General features: G+C 31.6%; 1 protein-coding gene across 1 annotated transcript; it reads left to right on the forward strand.

The window, feature by feature from the left end:
• Positions 1-26,407, forward strand: LOC134709965 (NAD-dependent protein deacetylase sirtuin-2-like). Its single transcript, XM_063570092.1, has 15 exons — positions 1-156; positions 2,269-2,405; positions 3,836-3,854; positions 4,435-4,590; positions 5,975-6,081; positions 6,710-6,766; positions 7,629-7,697; positions 10,191-10,314; positions 10,960-11,025; positions 20,398-20,453; positions 21,149-21,225; positions 22,056-22,110; positions 22,907-22,974; positions 24,007-24,073; positions 25,231-26,407. Exons 1-15 carry the CDS (start codon positions 147-149, stop codon positions 25,543-25,545), a joined length of 1,383 nt encoding a protein of 460 aa, XP_063426162.1. The 5' UTR covers positions 1-146; the 3' UTR covers positions 25,546-26,407.
• The last annotated feature ends 267 nt before the right edge of the window (positions 26,408-26,674 follow it).

The following is a 26,674-nucleotide window of genomic DNA, read 5'->3' on the forward strand; positions in this document are numbered from 1 at the left end:
GTACCGTGCATGTAAACAAACAAATAAACATCATCCAAAAGAAAATATGATTGCATGACATGTGAGACTGAGTCGATTTGTCATTTACCAAAATATCATATGACCCAGAAGTGAATTAAACTGTTAGAAAATTTCGCTTGGAAATCATGTCGTCAGGTAATGATCGAAATGAGCCTTGGTTTAGCATGTAAAACTAACCACCACAACATTTTTAAAATTTAAATTTTAGACTACAGACAAACGTCTGGAATTCTCGCTACATTGAAGACCCATTGGTGGCCTTCGGCTGTTGTCTGCTTTATGGTCGGTTTGTTGCGTTGACACATTCACCATTTCCTTTCTCAATTTTATTGTTCAGACTGTTTTATTATTTACCATCAGTAAAACCTATGCCAAAGTGAAGTGTCTGTATGGATCGATCTGGGACGGTTAGGGTATCGGAAACGTTCGCCCTGATTACATGTTCGCCCTAGGTCCATTTGCCCTGAGTTCGTTCGCCCATAGAGTCTGTTTGCCCTGCATACTTTTATTTCAAATATTAATATTAAAAGCAAAAAAGTTTAATAAAACTTATTCAGATATTTGTAAGGTATAAAATCTTGACATTCATGAAAAAACATGGAAATATTTAAAAGTTGATGGCTTATTTTTGAGCATTAATGGTTGCATGATATACATGTAATAAATTATAATTCTCACTGCTTGTTTAATACTTGTCTTTGATGGATAAATAATAAAAATAACGTTTTGTTTTGATAAATTAGTCAGCTTGAAATGAGTAAAAACAATCGGAAAGAATTTTCAAGTTCATTTATACTGCATAAATTGACTTGATAGAATTATTTAAACTGTAACATATAATACATGTAATAATAACACATATCAATAAAGATAAATACATTGTTTCAAGTATTCTACTGTGCAAATAAAACGAAAACTGATTATTTGGTTGCAGTATTAAAAGAAATATTGAGCGAATTTGTCATCAATATTTATCATACTTTATACAAATGATAAACATTATGAAAGAAGACAATAATAATAACAATTAAATCAGGGCGAATGGACCCTGGGGGAACCTGTACCAGGGCAAACATGATTCAGGGCGAATGGACCCCGATTCGACTATTAGTATATAATACATATAGTCCCCGGATTGATGCATGAAGCAATGTCCACACTGACATGATGTCCACACAATGTTTGTTACCACAAAAGGAATGTTGTGATTGATTTTGGGGTTTTGGTCTCAAAGGTTTGGAATGAGGGGCCTACAATGTATATATATAAATAGGGCCCAGATAAGCATTTTTGTAGTTTTCAAACATTTACTTGTGTGTAAATCTCTCTGAAACTATAACACAAGTTTCCATACTAGAAAGGGATGGTTAAGGGGTTATGGCTTAAATCATTTAGCAATTATGGGCAAAAAAGGGGGGAAAACATGTTTTTCTGGTAAAAGACAATTTAGACAATTTAAAAGCAGTTTAAAGAATACTCTTATTGTCGAGCCTTCGACTTTAGTCGAAAAAGCGAGACTAAGTGATCCTACATTCCGTCGTCGGCGGCGGTGGCAACAAATATTAACTCTGTGGTTAAAGTTTTTGAAATTTTAATAACTTTCTTAAACTATACTGGATTTCTACTACTTTGACAGAAGCTTGTTTAGATCATAAGATAGTATCCAGAAGTAAATTTTCTAAAAATAAAATTCCATTTTTTCCTTATTTTAAAATGGACTTAGTTTTTTTCTGCAGGGAAACAAAACATTTAAGAAATGACTATTTTCTTGAGATGTGTACATGTAGCTGTAAATTTATTTTTAAAAGTTTTTTCTCATCTCAGATTTAAGAAATTAAAAAGACTAATTCAAATGAGGGGATTAATATTCAGCAGCATAGTGAATTGCTTAAAAGTATTTTTTTTTTTTTTATTTAAGTTTATAAGCCTAAGACCACATTCATTCTGTGACAACTATTTAATCACAATCCAAATTCATAGCTGTATCAAGCTTGAATGTTGTGTCCATAATTGCCCCAACTGCTCAGGGTTCGACCTCTTCAGTCATTTAAAGCTGTGCCCTTCGGAGCATCTGGTTTTAACACGCAACAAAGTTTTCATCGAAGGCAGAAATAATAATCAGGGCAGAAGACTCTGAAGTTTTCTGAAATCCCATAAAACTGGTTGTTCCTAGAATCATTGAAATGTTTCAATGAGTGTTTTCTTCTTCTTTTCTGCGATTTACAACTTTGTCTCTCATTTCTACAGGACAGGACACTAAAGGAGCTGAAGGGGGAGATAACTCTGATGATAAGAAAGAAGAAGGGCCAAGTAATAGTCAAGGTGCTGCAGGGGGAGATAATTCTGATTCTAAAGCAGAAGATAATCAAACTACTGAGAAAAAAGTAAGTAGTTTATCATATCATGATAACAGATTTATCAAGATATGAAGACACAGAGATTTCTATTTTGTGTTTTTTTGTTTTATTTACTGTTATAATACTCACTTATTTACATTCAGCATACACTTGTACACGTAGCTCACAAATTTCTTGTTGTTTAAATTTCCAGCAAATACATGTGTAGCTATATTAAAAAACTCAGTTCTTTCATTATGGTTGGATTAATTTTGATAAGATATCTACTTATAAGGAAAAAGGATCTTAAATGCATTTGCATTGTTTGTTAATTCACACTGTGCCACATAAGAAACCTCAAATTAAAAAAAATATTCATATGTTTTTTTTATAACTAAATGGATAGTTTTTATTATAAAACTTATGTACATAAACTTTTTTCTGAAGAAAATTCTTTAATTTATTCAAATTTAGAAGAAGTTTACTTTATTTTAATTGTTTCCTTCCAGGAAGCAATTCCCCCGACATATTTTCCGTTTGCTAAGTGACCTCAGTGTGACCCATCTCGTAAAAGTCTGGTGATCGCAATACGCATGGATGTCCTTAAAATAAACTTTTATCTGAATTTACATGTTAAACACGTGCTCAATTTCCATGCTTTTTGTTGATTTTTTGTCGATTGTTGACAAACAGTGACAATTGTTAAACTTTGGCTTCAAAACAGGAACTTTAATACCTGCCTTATTTTCACAACAACACTGACCGATTGAAAAAAAAATGTGACGAGTATACGAAATCTATGCGAAAAAAATGAAAAATTATTGAACAGAAGACTAAGTTTATGATGTTTGTATGCATTGGTTCTAGAATTGGAAGAACATTATTTTTCACCGGTCACTCATTTCTTATGACATTAAACATGTTACTCCCCTTTGTTCACAAAAGAAAGATAACATAACATTGTAAAATTTTCTAATATCTATTTATTTTATCTTAAAAGAGGGGCGAAAGATACCAAAGGGACAGTCAAAGGGGCACTAGCTGTCAAATTCATGTTCACACCGTTTTTAATCAAATTCTCATATTTTATTTATAACAAAAGAAGATATAAGAATTTTTATACATCTTGTAGCTAGTGCCTCTTTAACTGGACAGTTATACCCTCTTTTTCTTTGAACTTTGGACCTAACTGTTCTGGCGGTAAATGCAAACTCTTTTGTAAATTTAGGTGAGACCATGCAAGAGATAGGAATATCATTTTTAAGTACCAGAACATTTTCTTTTTTGCTCAATCAGTAATAAAATGCAAATAGTGATAATAATTAGCTTTTAGCCACCAGTATGGTTCAGTTTTGTCAAAATAAGCTAAAAAATCATTGATTATGAATTATTAACTTGTATTTATTTTCTGGTGTAAATTTTGTTTAAATATTCTAAGATACACTTAATTCTGACATATGTTTTTATTACTATTTAAGGAAGAAGAAAAGAAATCTGGTATGTGCCTTACTGTAAATATGCACAGAAGTAACAACAATTGTTAATTATCTGTTGTTAAGTTTTGTTTAATTGGTGGCATTACACCTTTAATTTGTTCATCAGATAAAAGAAAATGACATCAAGTTAAAAATTGTATTCTGCTCTTTGCTTTTAAAATTATGACAGCACATACATTCATGCAATAGCCAATGACTTCAAACAAACAAAAAAACATTCATTATTTGGAAAGAACACCATATTGAAAAGATATCATTCAAAAATCATTAGATAAACAGATAAATTTAAATAGAAATTATTTATCAAATAAGAAGATGTGGTATGATAACTAATGGGACATTTTATTTATTTAACTCTCCACAAGAGACCAAATGACATAAAAATAAACAAGAGAAGGTATTTGTTATTTTTTTTTAAAGGATCACCAATCATTGTAGAGTTATCTGACCATGACATGATTACTTTAGGTTAGAGATAGTAATAATCATATATCAAAGCTCAATGTAAAATATTATAAAGTACTGCTCAGATAAATGATAATAGATTACAGAATCATTGTTATTGAATTTCTTATTTTCAGCTCTTTTTGATGCCTTTGCTATTTCCCTGGGATTAAAGGATGAACCCAAGATAGAATCATTGTTAGATACAGTAGACTTTAATGGCATTGTCAAGTACATAAAAGATGGCAAAGCAAAAAACATCATCACAATGGCAGGAGCTGGCATCTCTACTTGTGAGTAAAAAAGATTTTTTGTCTCACCATGACGGAGTCAAAAAGCGACACATAGGTCTGCAGTTTCCGGTTTCGGTGACGGCAACAGTGTCAACAATGTATTAGTTTGTGATTAGGTCTAGTTTATCGTGAATCACAAGTGGTATGTCAATCATATTTGGTATGCAGTTGTAAAAGCATTGGCACATCTCATTTCAATGGAGATTATTTGGCCCTGCCCCCTCAGTCATGGTCTATTGACTTTGAAACTTATGCTTATTTTACATGTATTAGCTTGTGATCAAGTCAGTTTATGGGGAACCACAAGTGGTAGGTCAATTATATTTGGTATGCAGTTGTATAAGCATTGGTATATCTCATTTCTATGGAGATATTTTGGCTCTGCCCCCTAAGTCATGGTCTATTGACTTAGAATTTTTTTCTAAGTTATCATGTATTAGTTTCTTACTAGGTCAGTACAAGGGGAACCATTAGTGGTAGGCCAATGTTAATTGGTATTCAGTTGTATAAGCATTTGTACATCTCATTTTCATAGAGAATATTTGGCCTTGCCCCTCAGTCACAGTCTAATGACTTTGAAACTTATCTTAGTTTACATGTATTAGTTTGTGATTAGATCTGTTTAAGATGAAATGCTTATGTTAGGTCAATGATATTAGGTATGCAAATTTATCGGCATTTGCAAGTATTGTTTCCATGTAGATTATATAGCCCCACCCCCTCTTCATAGTTCATTGACTTTGAAACTTTTACATAGTTTACAAGTTAATGTTTGTTTTTATGTTTGGGAACGAATTATAATAAGTCAATGGTATTTGGTATGCAGTTGTATAAGCATTGGCACATTTCATTTTCATGAAGATTGTTTAGCCATGTATTTCAGTCATGGTTCATTGACTTTGAATATTTGCATTACTTGTGCAAGATGTTTTGCTATTTGGATTTCAACATTTGCATAATCAAAATTACGAAAAGGCAAGTACATATCTCTGTGATAACAGTTTATTATAAGAAACCAATCTTATCTCAACCTCTACTCTTGGGGTTAGTTTCATATTTATTTTATCATTTTTTTCAAATGAAGAAGCAAAATTACTCAGAAGACAGTAAAATAACCTGAGTTCAGGTGATTCAGCTTAGCGTGTTAGATTAATCTATAAGTGGATTGAATTGATATGATAAATAGTTTACTATATACATGTATTTAATTTGAATTTGAATTTGTTTTCAAATCTTACCAAAATAAAATATTTAATTACAAATGATTACTTGATAATAAATTTTAGTTCCTTATAAAAAGTTCAATTTGGTAAATACAGTACACAATTTCTTTGGATTTAACTTTTTGTATTTAATTTTTGATTTGAGATCATTTCTATTTTAGCTGCAGGAATACCAGACTTCAGATCCCCAGGGACAGGCTTATATGATAATTTACAGAAATATAATTTGCCAGAACCAACTGCAGTATTTTCACTTGATTATTTCAAAGTAAGTTGTATATTGTTTAGGGGTCTCTAGTTGATAGGTCTAAGGAGTTCATCTACAGCAATCATAAGCCTGTCAACATGAAATTGTGAGTTTGAATCCCCTCATGGCCTGTGCCTTGAACTGCATTTTTAGTTAGACATTCCTGCTAAAGATCTTTCTGAGTCTCACCAATAAAAACCGGCCAAGTGAGCTGAAAGTGCAGTTAAAGCACCCCTAATCAATCAGTTTTATATCTATGTCTCTAATTCTTATCTAATTGATTCTTTTCATGACCTGTTGGTTATTTTATTTAATCAACGTGTGTTTTGTTTCATCTCAGTTTTTCTTTTGTCAATATTTGATTATGACGTAATTTTTTTTGCTTTCCTCTCAAGTTCCTATTGTGATGTCATGAAAGAAAGGCGACCTTGTCTGTTTACATCTTAAAAAGGAGTGGGGTGTATTAAATTACAGAAAAATGAATCTTGAAAATTTAACCTCATAGAAAATCATCTGACATGTCCTGAATGTTTCCCTTTTTGACAATTTTCACCTATCTTTTTGCATTTTTGCCGTATATTTGAAAAACTCCAATTAATCAATCAATCCTATGTAAAACATTGTACTCAAACACTCTATTTCTTTACAGGATAACCCAGAACCATTTTTCATGTTGGCAAGAGAGTTATGGCCAGGAGTATTTAAGGTATGGTATTTTTGATTAACTGTAATCACTTTTTTAATCCAGGTAATGGTTTTAAAACTGTAAAAATACCTGTTCATATTTATACAACACAGGAACTTGTATGACTTAAACAAAACATGTTTTGATAAAAATCAATTGGAAGATATAAACATTTCTGTATATTAACTTATGATTAGGGTGAGACACTCACTCGGGTCTGAAAAAAAACCATTCAAATAACTGAAAACATTAGTCATTATTTCCTGTATAATTCAGCCTATTTATTTTTGGAACAATAAAGTTCAGAGCTTCCTAAATTTGGAATCTAGTTTCAGTTAATCATTCTTTACTGTGTGATGCATTTTCAGATTCATTGCTAATCCATTTATGAAAAATGTATTTTCTTACATAATAATGGAGCGTCATTTAGGGGGTACCTTCATGATGATTAGGGTTAAAAATTGTCAAATGACTTTTACAGTAATTTTGGGTGCATGTCAATAAAATGTACATTTTCTTTTTGATGAATGACATTAAATTCCCAAATTAACAATGCAAATAATAATTAATTATTTGAGACCTCTCATGTCTGACAAATCTTTATAAGGATATTTTGATGAATCACAATAAATTTAAACCAAATGACCATTTGATGCCAGACAGTAAAGGACATCCATACCCTCATAATGGACATGAGGAAATTTGGAATCTGCTTTCATGTGATTTTGTTATACAGTGTAATACATTTTTACATCCATCACTTCCTGTTTATTGAATACTTACAAAGTGGTCTTCATAACTTAATAGTTTAATTTGCTTTTAATGTATAGCTAACTACTTGCTACTTTTTTATCAGAAATATATATCAACATATTTTTTTTAGCCTTCAACTTGCCACTATTTTATCAGAATGCTTCAAGAAAAAGGACTTCTTTTGAGACACTTCACTCAGGTAAATCTACTTATTCAAAGCTGTGTGTATATGTACGATTGTTATAAAAACAAAAAGCAATGGTGTATGAATTTATGACACACACTAACACATGACAAAACCAATTTACAATATTCTTCATCTGAAAGTCACATATGAGTGTCTGTATGCTACATGATATGAGCCTCTACACCTAGTGATTTAGTTGGTATACTGCCGATTCCTTATTATATACATGTGGGATACTAATTTATAAGAATTTTGTGCTTACAGATGGACCACAAACTTAGATGTTTATTAATTTATAAATTTTCTATAGGCTTGTATGGAGATTTTTTTAAAACCATGCAATCTTTAAGAAAGTTGGTACAAACAAAAATCAATTAATCCATCAGTAAATTATAAGCATATTATTCTGATTTATTTCAACACAGCACAAGTTTTCTGGAAAACTTATTAGAAATTGTATCATTTGGAAAGGGAGATAACAAGGGTACCGTCAAAAGTCATTTTTGAAAAAGAAAACAATTAGGATAGAAATAAACCATGGCCAAAAGAAAAAAAGGACATATTACAGTCTTCAAAACACTACACCGAAAACTAAAGATTAAACAACCGGCACTCTTTAAAAAATTGTTAAACTCATGTGCTTTTGTACTTCCCCAGAAGTGGCAACTGTCATGTTGACACATTTGATGTCATAAAAGAGCATGGTCTCTATGGAGACAGGATTTTCGTAACATGGAACATATCCATGGTGGCACTATATATTCAAAAACAAAAGACCAAATCAGGCTATTAGAAAACATAACATAAGAAAGAGATGGGGAAAGGTTTTGATGGTTGAAATAGACTCTAATGCGTTTTATATTCTTTGAAGGATTAGATCCTTTATTTATTTTTTAGCTCACCTGGCCCAAAGGGCCAAGTGAGCTTTTCTCATCACTTGGCGTCCGGCGTCCGGCGTCGTCGTCCGTCGTCGTCCGTCGTCGTCCTGCGTTAACTTTTACAAAAATCTTCTCCTCTGAAACTACTAGGCCAAATTTAACCAAACTTGGCCACAATCATCATTGGGGTATCTAGTTTAAAAATTGTGTCCGGTGACCCCGCCAACTAACCAAGATGGCCGCCATGGCTATAAATAGAACATAGGGGTAAAATGCAGTTTTTGGCTTATAACTCAAAAACCAAAGCATTTAGGGCAAATCTGACATGGGGTAATATTGTTAATCAAGTTAAGATCTATCTGCCCTGAAATTTTCAGATGAATCTGACATTCCGTTGTTAGGTTGCTGCCCCTGAATTGGTAATTTTAAGGAAATTTTGTTGTTTTTGGTTATTATCTTGAATATTATTTCAGATAGAGATAAACTGTAAAAAGCAATAATGTTCAGCAAAGTAAGATCTACAAATAAGTCAACATGACCAAAATGATCAGTTGACCACTTTAGGAGTTATTGCCCTTTATAGTCAATTTTTAACCATTTTTCGTAAATCTTAGTAATCTTTTAGAAAAATCTTCTCCTCTGAAACTGCTGGGCCAAATTATTTGAAACTTGGCCACAATCATAATTGGGGTATCTAGTTTAAAAATTGTGTCCGGTGACCCCGCCAACTAACCAAAATGACCGCCATGGCTATAAATAGAACATAGGGGTAAAATGCAGTTTTTGGCTTATAACTCAAAAACCAAAGCATTTAGAGCAAATCTGACGTGGTTAAAATTGTTAATCAGGTGAAGATCTATCTGCCCTGAAATTTTCAGATGAATTGGACAACCTGTTTTTGGGTTGCGGCCCCTGAATTTGTAATTTTAAGGAAATTTTGCTGTTTTTGGTTATAATATTGAATATTATTATAGATATAGGTAAACTGTAAACAGCAATAATGTTCAGCAAGGTCAGATTTACAAATAAGTCAACATGACCAAAATGTTCAGTTGACCTCTTTAGGAGTTATTGCCCTTTAAAGTCAATTTTTAACCATTTTTCGTAAATTTTATATATCTTTTACTAAAATCTTCTTCTCTGAAACTGCTGTGCCAAATTGATCCAAACTTGGCCACAATCATCTTTGGGGTTTCTTGTTTAAAAAATGTGTCCGGTGACCTGGCCATCAAACCAAGATGGTCGCCACGTCTAAAAATAGAACATAGGGGTAAAATGCAGTTTTTGGCTTATAACTCAAAAACCAAATAATTTAGAGAAAATCTGACATGAAGTAAAATTGTTAATCAGGTCAAGATATAGGTAAACTGTAAACAGCAATAATGTTCAGCAAAGTAAGATCTACAAATAAGTCAACATGAACGAAATGGTCAATTGACCCCTGTAGGAGTTATTGACCTTTGTAGTCAATTTTCAATCTGCTTCCTTTGTTTAATATTCACATAGACCAAGGTGAGCGACACAGGCTCTTTAGAGCCTCTAGTTTAGTTTAAGATTCTATTAACAGGCTAGGTGTATTATAATTTCATGATGGACATACTTTTAATGTTGTTTAAATCTCTTGCAGAATATAGACACATTAGAGTCTGTTGCTGGTTTGGACCCAGAGTTGTGTGTTGAAGCCCATGGTCATTTCAGGACAGGGCATTGCATACAGTGTAGGGCAGAGTATACCCAGGACTGGATGAAAGGTAATATATTTGCTGGTGCCACATTTACCTTGATACCATATCAGGTACAAGTAACCTGTAAATAAAACTTAATTAATAAACTAGCTGTACTTAAGATTTCTTTATTTTTGAAGGTACATGTACAAATTTTCATGGATTGAAAAAAAAAGAATTTCATGGAAATTTAATTCTGTGGTTTTAACTGAACCATCCATACAAGCCTATAAAAAGACGGTACTTTTCTAAACACTCAAACTCTGGATAACATTTGACTTTCAAAAAATCAGCAAATATATGTACCTTATCAATGATAAATCATCATGGGTAGCTAAAAATGAATATAACTTTCCTTTTATTTTGATTCTGTCACCAGTAGGACCATTTGTATATAGTCTTGTGTACCATACTACAATGCTTTCATATATAAATAGAAAGACTTGTGGAAATTAAGGAATCAGACTTTACTTTACTCTGTGAGTCAATCACAACCTCTAAATCACTGAAATGATCTCAGTTGAACCTAGTTTAAAAGGTAGCATATTGATATATGAATAGCAACATTATAACAAAAAGGGGAAAAGAACAATCACACGCACATACACACAAACTGTCTTACAAACAATGAAATGGTGAAAATTAAGCATTTATTTGATCTTTTAATTTTAGAGAGGATTATGAAACCAAGTATACCTAAATGTGAAGTAGAAGGATGCGAGGGTGTTGTTAAACCTGGTGAGTTATCTCCCTTGTGGACATAGAGGAAAATGTTTTGTTTTCAGTTAATTGAATGACCCTCATATTTCAAACTATTTTATTATGTTTTTTTGTCCTCCCCTCAACATGTTGCTGGGACATAGAAATACTGGCCATTCTTATAATCTTGTAAGGACAATTCTTGTCACATCTTAAGCTCACCTGGCCCAATCATTAATTAATTAGTAATTATTCAGATTAGAACACAGATTTCTTTATGTAACAATAATCAGCCCTTACAATTCTAGGGCAGAATCAATTTGCGCCAATTGCAGTTTTGAAAAGGTATTAATTGCGCCACTCTCTTTTATTTTGATGGTATTAATTGCGCCAATAAATGAAACGAAATTGCGCCACATTTACTTACCTGTTAATATTTTTAACCTATATCATACCTGTACATGTTTTACTTATATCAACACAAGACAAGACAAATACTTTATGAAAAGTCTCACCACTTGTTACATATAAAATATACAACTTTTTAAAATACAAGATAACAACAAGAGCCACTCTATAAAGAGTTTTGAGAGACTATAAAACAATTTTTTCTTAAAATTATAATACAAATACAAGTCACCTATCACGAGTATAAAATACATTTTCGCTTTATGAAAATTTCACAGCAAATTTTGGCAGTATACAATACCACATTTTCATTTATAAACAGAAATATAATTATTTCATTATCAGTCTCCAGAAATTTGAACGTCAAATTTTGAGATCTGCGAGCATAGGAAAAGCAACCAATATGTTTTCAGATCTTCAAAATTGAAGAAGAAAATTTAGAAAAAAAAAGGATTTAAAATATGTGTGTCAGTATATGTTTAGAGAGAGAAGAAAACTGCGTCCGGCTTAACTTAAAAATCAAGCAGAAATACAGAATATTGGATGATATTGGTGTTGTAACAAACAAAGATGATGACTTTGTATTGTGTAACGATCCACAAAGCGGGATAATTTTATTAGGATGCCAGGCTATTTTCTATGTACAATGTCAAAGGAACTTTTTGCTGATGGAACCTAGTCAATCATTTAGTTGTTATATAAAAATGAATAAAATTGGCGCAATTAGAGGATTATTTTATTGGCGCAAATGATACCTATAGTTTTGAAAATTAGGTGGCGCAAAAGAAGTATTGGCGCAATTAAGTTGTGGCGCAAATGAGTTACTTTTTGGCGCAAAACAATATCGAAGTTTTATTGGCATGACCCCTTAGGGTGTTTATTTAGCAATATGACTATGACAAATAAAATTAACAAGTCACTTAAACACTGTAATAAAATGCATGTTTCAAGTTTGGATTATTAAAACAATGTTTGGTAATTAAAAAGGTGTCTTTAAATATACTAATCTTCTCTTCTGCTTACATATAGAATTTATAGAGAAGAGAATGAAATTGACATTTCAATTTCTTGAAATGACTGCCAATGGTTATCTGTATAAAAAGTACATATTTAGCTATGATACTATGAAACTGTATCAAGTCTTTACTATTTAGTGTTAAACAGGGATGGGCACGATTACTGACAAATGTAATCGATTAATAATCGATTACATGAAGGATTTTTGTGCAATCGATTAATAATCGATTACTCAAATTTTAGTATGTAATCGATTACAATCGATTACTTTGTCAAAAGTAATTACATTACTTTTCGATTACTATCAATTACATACTTCAACATTTCAACAAAAAATAACATAAGTAAATCACAATTATATTGCTCAACATTTGTAAAGTGGAAATAAAGATCTTTTCAAAATGCATCAATCAAAGCATTGTTTCTAAATTATAAGTTAATAGCTGTTTTTTTTTAGATCAAATCTCTTGATGAAGATTAGAAATATTTAAAAAAAATCTTGAAATTTCGACTTTCAACATAAATGAAACATGTCATCGCATTGCAATAATCACTTATTCATAACTAATTGTTTTTTCAAAAATTTAGCTTTCTTAATGACTTACGTTAGCTTTTTTGTTTTTACTCTTTATGAAATTTTTTTTTTTAGCATAGTTAAATATAATGTTTAAGAAAATATGAAAAAAAATGAGAATAAAGTTCAGCTAATTTTTAAGATCAAAAATTATTTTTATAATGACATGTATGATTTAAACCTTTTGTTTGAATAACCACCCTAATTAAAGATTATTTAACTGTCACTGGAGTACAATTTATAACCTGGGGCTAAATATTGTGAATTTCCTTCTTAATTAGACATTTATAAGATAAATGAAATAAAAACAAAGTATGTTTGTTATTGATTAGAAGACTTTGATCACCTCATTTGTAAAGGCAAGAATGTTGTTAAGATTTGTTAACTTCTTCAATCAAATTAATAATATATACAAATATATTTATAGTGTCAAAGGGATACATGTAAAAAGAATTGCTATGCATTGCCATTGGTTCATTGATAAAAGGATTTTGTGTTATTTTTTAATTTAATTTATATACATGTATATATAATAACATTTTAAAAATCAACTGTTTATCTATTCTTAACTTTAATTTCAACTCTGATTGAAAAAAGATGTTTTCAGGAAAGTTAATTTGTAACTTGTATATCGTAACTTCCTCCAATAAAGGAGCACCTCAATCATGAGTATTCCACCACCTTGTAAATGTACATGTTTATCTCTAAATGATTAAAATATAAAAGTCACACTGGTAGACATCTATCATCATTAAAAGGAATATTAAAAGTGGTTAATACAAATAAGCTTACTCCTTTTAAAAAAATGCAGTAAGAAACTTAACAAAAGATAGACACATTTCTTATTTAAGTTCTTTTTTATTATTTCAAATTTATTTTCTTATTTAAATATTAAAGCTCTTGAATTATTGACAAGCACATACATTCATTTGTTTCAAAAGCTAGATATAAAGTAAAGTTAAGTAGGGGAACTGGTTACTCATAATGCAGCTTGAGACAATAGAAAGATATAATTTATTATCTATACTATAGAGTGATAACATACATATTTTCCTCTGAAATAGGTTATTTTTCATCAAACTATTTTAGTAAAGTAATCGAAATGTAATCGAAAAGTAATCGATGATTACATCCAAATTTTTGCTGTAATCGATTAAATTACGATTACATGTAATCGAAAATGTCTTCGATTACAGATTACTGTCGATTACTTGAAAAAATGTAATCAATTACAATCGATTACGATTACAGATTACGATTACCCCATCCCTGGTGTTAAAATAAGCATAGAAAATCAAATTGCCCAGTATTGCCCACTATAACCAATTTCTGGGAGTATTGCCCAGCCCGGGAAAACCCGGGTTTTCCCACCCGGGAATTCCCGGGCGGGTAATACTTTGCCAACCCTGCTACAAACACATCACCATCACCAAAACACAATTTTGTCATGAATCCATCTGTCTCCTTTGTTGAATATTCACATAGACCAAGGTGAGCGACACAGGCTCTTTAGAGCCTCTAGTTTTGGAAAGTTTGCTATAGCTTGCTATAGCAATAAACTTTCTTACGGTATCGGCCTCTAACAGGAAGTGACAGGTTATCTTACTTTAGGAAGTGTGTCGTACTTCTAGATAATGTAGTACTCGTGTTTGAAAACTAATAATAGAATGTTGCTTTTGAAATTTAGAGCTTTCCTATTTTGATAGCAAACAGCTTGAATTAAAACATACTGAATTTTTATCGATAAATCAAATAATTCAACTTCATTTTGAAAATGGCGAACAAACTATACTACGCGGATCTGCGCTTCGCGGAAAGTAAAATCGATACACACACAAGACAGCAGTTTCTACGTTATGCTTTTATCAGTATTCTCCAGACATGCGTCGGATCCATATATGTGTGCCTCCAGACGGGAGTACTATAATCCCCGTTTCAAAGGTTTCCTACCTTCCTCCGGTTGAAGAGAAAATTAATACAGTGTTTAAAATATTTCATGAAAGTACATTTTTCGACGCCGACTAAAATTTTTACAACTGTTTAATCAATACGTAAAAGCCCGAGAGTATTGAAAGTATCATGGTATCTTATCTAATCTCGGCCCACAACAAACTCGGACTATAATAAACTCTGCCTTTTACATATTTGGCATAAGAAAATCGGACTATAACAAATTTCGTAATTATACTACTTGCTATTAAGACTCATAAACAAAGTTGTTGCTAAGTTCTTATTATTTTTCTTCTCTGGGTCTATATAGGTGTATTTTGAGGGGCCAACAGAAGGGTATAATTACTATAGAATCCTATGGGATTTAAAAAAAAAAAATTCAAATGACTATAACTTGAAAACAGTAAGTGACAGACACACATGGATTTCAGTAATGACCATAGAACCATAAAATAAATCAAATTAAATTTCGGTTGAGTCCATGGGGTCACCAAACCCAACCCCTCATGTTTGAGAACTTAAAAACAGTCAAGATCCCCACCCCTAAACCATATATATTCTTATACGGTACAATAAAACAAATCAAATGAAATAAAAGGGGTCACCCCACCCCCTTGTTGATTGAGAACTTGTAAACGGTTGAGATCCCAACCCATAAACCATAAATATTTTAGTATGTGGCAACAAAACAAATCAAATGTAATAAAATGGAAGTCCTTTTGGGTCAGCCCCACTCCCTCATGTTTGAGAACTTGGAAACAGTCGAGATCCCCACCCCTAAACCATATATATTTTTGTATGGGGCAACAAAACAAATCAAATGAAATAAAGTGGGAGTCCCTTTTGGTCAGCCCTACCCCCTCATGTTTGAGAACTTGTAAATGGTTGAGATCCCCACCCCTAAACCATATATATTTTTGTATGGGGCATCAAAACAAATCAATTCAAATAAAGTGGGAGTCCCTTTGGGTCAGCCCCACTCCCTCTTATTTGAGAACTTGGAAATGGTCAAGATCCCCATCCCTTAACCATATATATTCTTGTTCTGAACAATAAACAAATCAAATGAAATAGAAGGTGAGTCCCCAGGGGTCACTCCCACCCCCTTGTTGTTTGAGAACTTGTAAATGGTTGAGATCCCCACCCATAAACCATATATATTTTTGTATGGGACAATAAAATAAATCAAATGAAATATAGAAGAAGTCCACAGGGGTGACCCCACCCCCTTCTTTTTAAAACTTGTAAACGGTCGAAATCTCCACCCCTAAACCATATATATTCTTTTATGGGGCAACAAAACAAATCAAATGAAATATAGTGGGAGTCCGTCTGGGTCATCCCCACCCCCTCATGTTTGAGAACTTTTAAACGGTTGAGATCCACACCCCTTAACCATATATATTCTTGTATTGGACAATAAAAAGAATAAAATGAAATATAAGGAGAATCCCTCGGTGTCACCGCACCCCATCCTGTTTTGACAACTTGCAAACAGTCAAGATCCACCCCACCCCCTTCTTTTTCGAAAACTAAAAACTGTTGAAATCCCAACACGGAAACCACATATATTCTTGTACGGAATAATAAAACAAATCAGATGAAATAAAAGGCTAGTCCCTTAGGGTCACTCTTATCCCTATCTCCTGCCTCTTTGAGAACTTGTTAACTGTCTAGATCCCCACCCCTTAATCATGAATATTACTGTACATGATTTCAAGAAGATTTGAATGACTTACAGGTGTAATACCTAGACGTCACTTGTGCATATCACTTTACTAGACCAGACCAATTTGTATTGGACTTTGCCAAATGTCAGGCGACCGTGTGAATGACTAATTTTGAGAGCCGTAGCAGCATCCTGTTACAATTATTTCTTGATAAAGTTTTTTTTTTAAAAGGTAACCACCCAATCTACATCTTTACAATATATTTGAAAAATTACAATCTACCGTTGCAAACTTTCCACAGGTGCTATCCAGCACTTTGATTAAAACTTATATCAGCATTGACTTGGACAAAATCAAAAATCAGTGCTGATCAACCATTTTTAAAGGCTCATTTACAGGACGTATTATGGTTTACCGTTGTCTGTCCATCCGTCCGTCTTCAACATGTACAGAACTCAAAAATGCTTTAACCAATTTGCATGAAACTTTAGTGAATTATATTGACTCTTATTAAATCTATTGACGTGAGCTCCCTTTCGTTTTTTTTATAAAATTTAGATTTTAAGTTTCCAATTTATGAGGTTTTTGTCTCGCCTTGATGGAGTCAAAAAGCGAGAAATAGGTATGCTGTTTCCAGCGTATTAGTTTGTGATTAGGTCTAGTTGACAGGGCTCACACTACTTCAGAATTATAGGGAGAAGTGACTTCTCTTTTTGAAACTGATAGGGAGAAGTGGTGAGATTTGAAAGAGAAGTGCTCATTCGCGCGGTGTGCTACAATGTTTGGATTTTACTGTAGTATAAACTGTCATTTGTAAATAATGTTCTTTTTATATTGTTCAATTCATACATGAGTATACAATTATAGTAACATTTCAAATTTAAAGTTGTTTAAATTTTACTAAGGTCCTTGTGAGAAACTACCAACTAAATATCTAGCACTAAAAAAATATATATTTTTTTTTAAAAAGTTAATAAAAAAGGTAAAGAAATTATAATATATCAATTACAATTTAATTAAAAACTATCTTGTGTATGAAATTCAGTGTTTCTCATCAAAAGATATATAAAGGTAAGCTGGGCATAATATATTGATATTAGTGTAATAGTCTAAGAGTTAAGCAACTTTACAATAGTTTACAACAATCCATATAAATTATAGGGAATTATATACACCAATCAATGATGAATTTATTTAAATGTAACCAACAGTCTTAATGCGTGTGGATTGTGGAATGCGTATTTTTTGCTTTTGGGATCAATATTCTTCTGTCAGCAGTTCCATTTGTGCGTCAGTAGTAATTTTTGTAAAAATACGGATTTTGGTCATAGCTGGTCCGTTTCCGATCCGTAGTTTAGAAATCGGTCAATGGCGGACATTTGCAAGAAAAATTACAAAATTAAACGATGTTTGACAAGTTATTTGGAAAGGATCATGACGTTTTTAATGCAATAAATGGATTGAACATTTACTGGAGGCAACTGTTATCACGTTTAAATGAAGTAACAAACTTATTTTGCAGTCGAAAGTTAGGTTGATGTACGTTTTTGAGTAACAAGCACCGGAACTTTCGTAAGTGCACGAAGTGATAAAAAGTTGTATTTTTATTAAATAACTTGCTACACACTGCAAAAACAATGCTTCAACATCTTTTCATAAGATAATGAATCTTTTATGTCTGAATTTCTTTAATTATCAATAAAAAGTTGATCAACTTGGTAAAATTTGAAAATGTCGGATGACGGAAGCGACTGAAAGCGAGTATTGTAAACATCAGGGCGACTTGTCTTCGCTTGTGGGGGTCTGGAAAAGCGAAGTGACGGTCGGGAAAGCGACTTCTTCGCCCAAGTCGCCTGGTAGCGTGAGCCCTGGTTGATGGTGAACCACTAGTGGTAGGTCAATTATATTTGGTATGCAGTTGTATAAGCATTGGCACATCTCATTACCATGGAGATTATTTGGCCTGCCCCCTCAGTTAAGGTCTATTGACTTTGAAACTTTTCATAGTTTACATGTATTAGTTTGTGATTAGATCAGTTTATGGGGAACCACTAGTGGTAGGTCAATGATATTTGGTATGCAGTTGTATAAGCATTGGCATATCTCATTCCATGGAGATTATTTGGCTCCGCCCCCTTAGTCATGGTCTATAGACTTTGAAAATGTTGCTAAGTTAATATGTATTAGTTTGTGATTAGGTTAATTCAAGGGGAACCGTTAGTGGTAGGCCAATGTTAATTGGTGTTCAGTTGTATAAGCATTAGCACATCTCATTTCCATGGAGAATATTTGGCCCCGCCCCCCTCAGTCATGGTCTATTGACTTTGAAACTTTTGCTTAGTTTACATGTATTAGTTTGTGATTAGATCAGTTTAAGATGATGATTCAACTTCTAATGTTAAGTCGATGATATTTGGTATGCAAATGTATTGGCATTTGAAAGTATCGTTTCCATGGAGATTATAAAGCCCCACCCCTGATCATGATTCATTGACTTTGAAACTTTTACATAGTTTACAAGTTAATGTTTGTGATTAGGTTTGTTTAAAGGGAAAGACTTATAATAAGTCAATAGTATTTGTTATGCAGTTGTATTAGCATTGGCACGACATCTCATTCCATGGATATTGTTTAGCCATGTACCTTCAGTCATGGTTCATCGACTTTGAATATTTGCACAACTTACATGTTATTAAAGTATTGCTATTTTAATTTCAACATTTGCATTATCAAAATTACAAAAAGACAAGACATATCTCTGTGATAACAGTTTATTTCATAAAAAAAGGGTGATATTCCAGTTTTCAAACAATAACTCAAAAAACACTTTCACCAATTTGCAAGAAACTTTGATGAAATGTTTATATAATCTATTGATGGAAGCTCCTTTTTAATTTTCATAAATCTAAGATTAAACGTTTCTGAGTTATGTGATTTTATTCATAAAAAAGGGGTGATGTGATTTTATTTATAAAAAAGGGGTGATTTTCCAGTTTTCAAACAATGCGTTGAGCAGTTATCTTGAAACTTTGGTGACTGGTTTATATCTGTCAAGATAACCTCCCTTTATTTTTTCATGAATTTTGAATATGACATTGAGAAGTTATCATGGTTATAGAACTTTATTCTTTGAAAAAGAGAAAGGCATATCAAGTGCTTATGGTGTAGCTGTTTATTTAAAGAGGTATGCCCCATTTATTTAGTAATTATATGGAAAATTGAATTTTAAGCACTCTCATAATTATTAATAACGTATAATTCTTGCCAGATTTTTATCAAACTTATATCAGAGGTTGATATCAGCGATGTCTCAGAACCAAAATCTCCAATCCTGAGGTAGTGAGTTAAAACCCAGGTGTGTTGACTTCTATCTTAATCGACAAAACATGCCAGTTTTCTTGCGAAAGGCAGTAGTTTTCTCTGCGTATTCCAGCTTCTTCCACCAATAAAAACTGACCAAGTTGATATAGCAGATCATACTGAGAGTACTATTTAACACCAACAATATATCAATCAATATACTGTGGATTCATTATTATTCATTGGATACCAATTTTCGTGGATTTCATGGGTACAGGGAAATCACAAATTTAAATGTTCAACATTTTGCAAATTTGCTGTATGATTATATGGAATCTTTTGGAAAACCACGAAATCAGACATCAGAAAATGCAAGTTTTCCTCAAAACATGAAAATTGGTACCCATGAAAATAAATGAATCCACAGAACTTTGATTATGAGAAACAATTGTGATGATGTGACCTACTTTTATCTTTTGATGTTTATTGCAGATATTGTTTTCTTTGGTGAAAGTCTTCCACATCGCTTTCTACAATGTATGTCAGAGGTAAGAATTAATTTTATTTTTAGGTTTTTATGATAATTTGAAGTACCGGTAATTACAGATAACTCTATAATAATGGAAATATATAGATTGTTTTGGTCAAATCTAAGTAACCCAGTCCTGCATGACATTTCACACATAAAAAGTAAGAGATCTCCTTGTTTTTGAACATTTTTTTGAAATTTCATAATAATTTTTAAATGGATCCAATTGTAAAATAAAATTCTTAATTAAATAAATAACTAAACAACATGTCATTAGTTAGAAAACTTTGTTTATGTTGAAAGGTATGATACCACACATTATTGTTTGTAAAATCAAGCATTTTAAAAAGAATTATTACCAGTTTACCTTTATTACAAACTAAGTCACATGCTGTTTGCAAGAAATCCAACCCATTCTTATACCCCTGTTAAAGATTAACACAACAATGCAAATGTAGTTATTTTAGGTTTATTGTTAATTAACATCATTCCGATGAAACTGCTTATGCTGGCATTATTTTCGGGGTATAACTCTTGAATAAACCTTGTTTTATCATAATTTATTAATTTGAACATATTTGTAAAACATATTTATTTGGTTAAAAAGGGGAGGAATTAAGAATTATGAGGTCCTTAGAAAAAGAATAAGGAAAAACTAAAAAGAAGGAGTCATTATTGTCATTTTCAGAGTTGAAAAATGTTTTTCTATTTCAGGATTTTGGAAAATGTGATTTGCTAATTATAATGGGAACATCATTATTGGTGCAACCATTTGCTTCATTGGTTAACAGGTAATTTATGTATAAACATTATACTTAATATTTCATACATTTTAATTTAAGGTCAGTGGTTTTTCTCCAGACACTGGGTTCCTCTACCATAAAAACTGGCCCCATAAAAAAGCCCAAAAGGATTGCTTAAAAGTGGTGTTAAAACACATAAAATAAAATAAAATTATTTAAAGATTTCCCATGATACTTTAAAGAGAGGAGAATTCTCAGCTACAATCTCATCCAAGAGTGACAGCCTTAAGATGAGATGTATCTTAGAAACTTCCTCAAAATTGAAAGACCAGTGATAATTTATTAATGATTGCGATTTTCCTAGGCGTTGATGATGTTGGCTTATAAAGTCATGAATTTTCTTTCATTCAGACTGAAAAAGACATATAGGTTGTGAGATGCGTGATATGGACAAATTTTGTTGAAAGAATGTCAATGGAAAATTAGAGAAAATGGGGATAAATTAACTTCCCATTCAGTGACTATACTACAACTAGTTGTATAAAAAAGAAGATGTGGTTTGATTGCCAAAAAACCCTCTCCATCAGAGACCAAATGACATAATATTTTTAAAACAACTATAAGTCACCATACAGTCTTGGACAATAGGGAAAACCCATACTGCATAGTCAGCTAAAAAAGGCCCTGAAATAATAAATGTAAAAAAAAAAATTATGACCTGAGTTTTACTTAATGTAGTGAGAAGTGGTTGTATAAAATTTTGCATGTCATCGATTTCAACTTTTCCTCAATTTCCAGTTATAAAGTTACTTCAAATATGCAAATCTGCTATACATTTTAGTATGTCATGACTTTGAATTTTTGTTTATTATTTTCAGAACAAAGGAAAATGTACCAAGAATGTATATTAACTTAGAAAATAGTTGTCCTCCGGTAAGTTAAAAACACCCTTCACATCTAGGCAAACAAAGTTTGAAAAATCCAATTATTAAGGACTTTAAGAAATGGGTCCAATTTGGAAAGAAGGGTCAAGTAATTCCTCTTACTATAAGGAGCTATTTATATTTCAATCTTTTTTACATTCTTAAAATAATCTTTGAATCTTTTCAAATATTTAGTCGTGAGCATTCCTTATGAAGGTAAATCCAGAAAAACGCTTCAGGATCATGAAATTTATAAATTATTGTTTTAATTTTTTAAGAGGTTGAGTTTAACCTTTTATTTTGACATTCATATGATATTTTATTAGAGTAACTAAAACAAGATTTTGAAATAACCTTCTTTGAATATATTCTTTGTCATTTTTATGCTTCAGAGGAAGGATAAAACTGGGCCATATTCCAAGGCCAATAACAGGTAAAGTAAAGGGACCATCTGATAGTTAGGCCATTCCAGATTGTTAAGATGTTCTTCGGATACTAGCTACAAGAAATTTTAAAATAATAAAACTAAATCAGCTATACTTCTTTAATTATTTTGTAAAAATTTCATTGGAAAATTACACTTTTGGAATATAAAATTGGCTTTAATTGAAAAGTGAAGAAAAACATGATACAAAAAATTAAAACTTCTTTCAAAGATAAAAAAGAGAAGATAAAAAATTAGTGTCTGATCCAAAGAGAAGTCTATCAATATGGAATGGCAATGTGAGAAATCCTTATTTTGTATAATGCTTTTTTTTTCATTTTACCCAAAATTTGATTTTATTATTTTTATTTTATTTATTCAGAAACTGGATCCAATTATGACTGTGATATTTGGCAGCGGTTTTGATTTTGATGGTGAAAATAATTACAGGTTGGTTTGATGTAAGACATGCTTAGAAGATCAGCCAATAAGCTTTTAAAGCCTTTGTGACAAAGCTGAACTAAATTCAAACATTATTTGGGAGGGAAGAGGGATCAATATGCGCACCGAAGTCATGGCAAAATATTCAGTTCGTTGATTGTGGCAATTATCTGGTAGAAGCAGAAGTAGATCAAATGCTTGTCTGACATACAAAATTATAGCTTCTCATCTAGGTGCAAAGTTAGTTATTTTATTCTTTATTCATGCCATCTTCTTCAATGGGTTATGGTGTTGCTAAGGTTCAATTTGTTAAAGAGATAAAGAATTAGGAACATGTCCTAAACAGGAGAATATATCAAATATGTAAAATATTGATTAGAATAACAGTGTGGATTTTCAAAGACCCTATTAACAATTATTGCTTGATGTTGTAATTTATGATACTGCGAAGCATCAAGTATCTTTTTAGAAAGGTTTAATTTGTAAGTGGTATCTTTGGTTAATTTTTACGACTACTTGGTTGATGTCACTGCTAATGAATGTTTTGTCCTCCAGGGTATGACCAGCCCAATTGTCAGCATTTCTTTGTCAACTTGAAATCTTACAGCTACGTTTTTTTTGTTAATAAAACTTCAAAATTCTTGCCAATTTCAAGAAGAAACTTTCTTGAAACTATCAAGTAATGTGAATTAAAGATTGTGAACGGTCAGAATTGATACTGCAACAGTGAATAAATGTTTATTAATCTAATTGTTTCAATAAACCAATTATTCAAGACGTTTCTGCCTTCTTTATTGCTTTATTTCTTTATTTCTTTATTTTTCCTCTCAACTACATGGCTGACATTACATTTGTATTTCCTTTTCAATCATTATTTGATTTATTAATCTATAAATCTAAGCTGTAAGCTTGAAGTTTTGTAAGTTCAATTAATTTTTCCAGAAAAAAATGACTATTCAAGAAAACTGGAATTCTTTTTTAATGTTAACTGAGAATGATTACCTTTGTTTGTTAAATTCTGAATTTGATTTGTTTTTTCAGAGATATATTTTGGCAGGGAACCTGTGATGATGGTTGTATGGCATTAGCTGAAGCATTAGGATGGGGTGTAAGTTTAGTGATTTGTTTTTCCTTCTTCCAAAAGGTCAGAGACCACAATTATTTCATAGTGCATTTCTTTTAGAACATAAATGAAAATTAAAAAATCCCACCAAACCTTTCTCAATAAAATTTTTACAGTGTGTTGTACTACTTTTGGGACAAATTATATCAAAATTATAGAAAACTTCATCAGCTCCAACTCAAAATATGGACAATTTTATGTTTAGGGCGTCTTGAAATCTTTTCACAGCTTCTGAAGTGCTAATTTTAACCTTTTTCAGCTGGATTAAATCAATACTTTCCTTTAAAATTTTGGACCCAAATTTTTTTTTAGTGTAATTTCATCCCCTACTTGCAATTTGAGGCATTAAACATGGAGAAATAAATTTGGAAGGGGTATAAAAATTAATGTAAAGTAAACCACTGTCAACACTAGGGACTATATTCGTGGACAACGAAAATCAAGGGACAACAATTGTGGTCTCGGACCAAAATGTATTTTGTTCGGGTACTGTAATTTCAGAAATTATTGCAGTTTTTGAAGAATTAACAACAAACAGCAAGTTTAATCATTTTGATTTTTGGTAAAGCTACTTGGGGATATATATATATTTGATATCTGAATGTGAGTTCTTATAAATGTGATACTCAAGTAGTAGCATTATTCACATTACTGTCAATTCAGAAATTATTGCGAGGTTTTTATTATTGCGAATAATGCGACAGAGTTGTAAACGCAATAATTAAAACATTTTGTAATATTTTAACTGAATTAAGCACGACTTTTCTCAAAATCATAAAAATTTAAATTTCATTTAAGTTTAAAATGACAAAATTGCAATAATAAATGCACGCAATAATTTCTGAATTTACAGTTTTAAAAACCTTGCAATCATTTTTGAGTTTACAGTATCTAAATTAGGTTTCTGAATTTTAATTAGGATTGATTTTGAAACATCTTACTAGTAAGTCATATAGAAAATAAGAATATGATTATGCAAAATAAATTATGGTATTGAATGCATTTCAATAGATTTAATTAGAAGTTGTATGTAAAAAGTCATGTCATCTTTCAAAAAAACTTTTTCATACCAAAGTAATGAATATAAAAATGTGAACTATTTTGATGATTTGGCAGTACAATAAATTGCTTGTGTTTTTCAGGAAGAACTGAAAAATTTGGTCACAACAGAGCATGCAAAGATAGATGCTGCCAATCCTGATAGAGGTACATTACCTGCAAAGAAAGCTGACAGCACATCAGAGAAAACCAATGCTTCACCAAAGAAAGCTGACAGCACACCAGAGAAAACTGACACTACACCAAAGAAAGCTGACAGCACACCCAAGAAAACTGAAAATACACCAAAGAAATGTGAGACTCCAAAAACATCAGATAAAACTCCCCCAAAACCAGAAGCAGCTACTCCTAAGGCAACCCCTGGAAGTGGGTCAAAGAAGACACCTCTCATCAAGTGAAACGGCAACTCCACAAAATAAATCCTTGCAGTTTGAAGGGAAACCAACAAACAGTCATTCCTCTGAAGTAATAGATCTTTCCCCAGCCCTTACTGATAATTTACATTTCAAAATAATACATTGAGTGTGTAAAAGTATGTGTAATGTAATTCAGATACTTTGCAGGCATTTATTTATTTACATCTATTGTTGAACAATGAACAATAAATAATTTCAAGAAATACTGCATTCAAACTATGCTATCAAAATTCAAATTGGTAGTTGATTTTTGGGGGCAATTTTCACAATCAATAATAAAAAGCATACATTTAAACTCACTGCCATTAAAAATATTTAAGCATCTGAAACCAATCTGAAATTTATATTCATGGTAGGGAATAAATATTTTTGTGTCTTCCACATTCATGGAACAAATTAAAAAGAAATCCTACTAAAAGAAAGGTCATCAATGCTCTTCCATTCGGTACTTGGTTGGCCTATTTTACTATTTTGATCTGGGTGTCACTGATGAGTCTAATGTAGACAAAACACATGTCTGGTGTATCAAAATATAATCCTGGTACCTTTGATAGCTAATTAAATATATATTAGAGATTATATCTGTTTTCCTTTGTTGTTCATATTTTTGTATGATATGTGTTTGTTTTGTTGTGCGTATGAAAGTAATACAACTGTTATAACTGCTTGACTGTGATAAAAAAACATTTTTGCTTTACTAATATTTTCTATTCTTTTGTTCCATTTTAATTATGTTAATTATTTGCAATATATAAATAGACATTTTATCTATTTGAGACATCTATGATTGATTGTTTCTTTGTGTGTGTGTTGTTCATTTTACATATTATCTAATGAATTTATTTGATTATAAAAAATATTTTAAGACAAATGAACAAATTATGATATTAGTGTTAATGATAATCATGCAAACGTGCATCCTATTTAAACTACACCCTGCCTTCCCAACTGAAAACCTGTCTATACTTAATCTGTCCTTTACTGAAAACCTTACTATAATTGGCTCTGCCTTAACTGAAAATCTTTCTATACTGAGCCTTGATTTAACTGAAAACCAGGGGCTGATTAAGGCGGAGACGTGGCAGGTGATCTAAAATTTCTGTTCACCTAA

Source organism: Mytilus trossulus, chromosome 3 (assembly GCF_036588685.1).
Source record: "Mytilus trossulus isolate FHL-02 chromosome 3, PNRI_Mtr1.1.1.hap1, whole genome shotgun sequence".
In the NCBI taxonomy this organism is placed as follows: Eukaryota; Metazoa; Mollusca; class Bivalvia; order Mytilida; family Mytilidae; genus Mytilus; species Mytilus trossulus.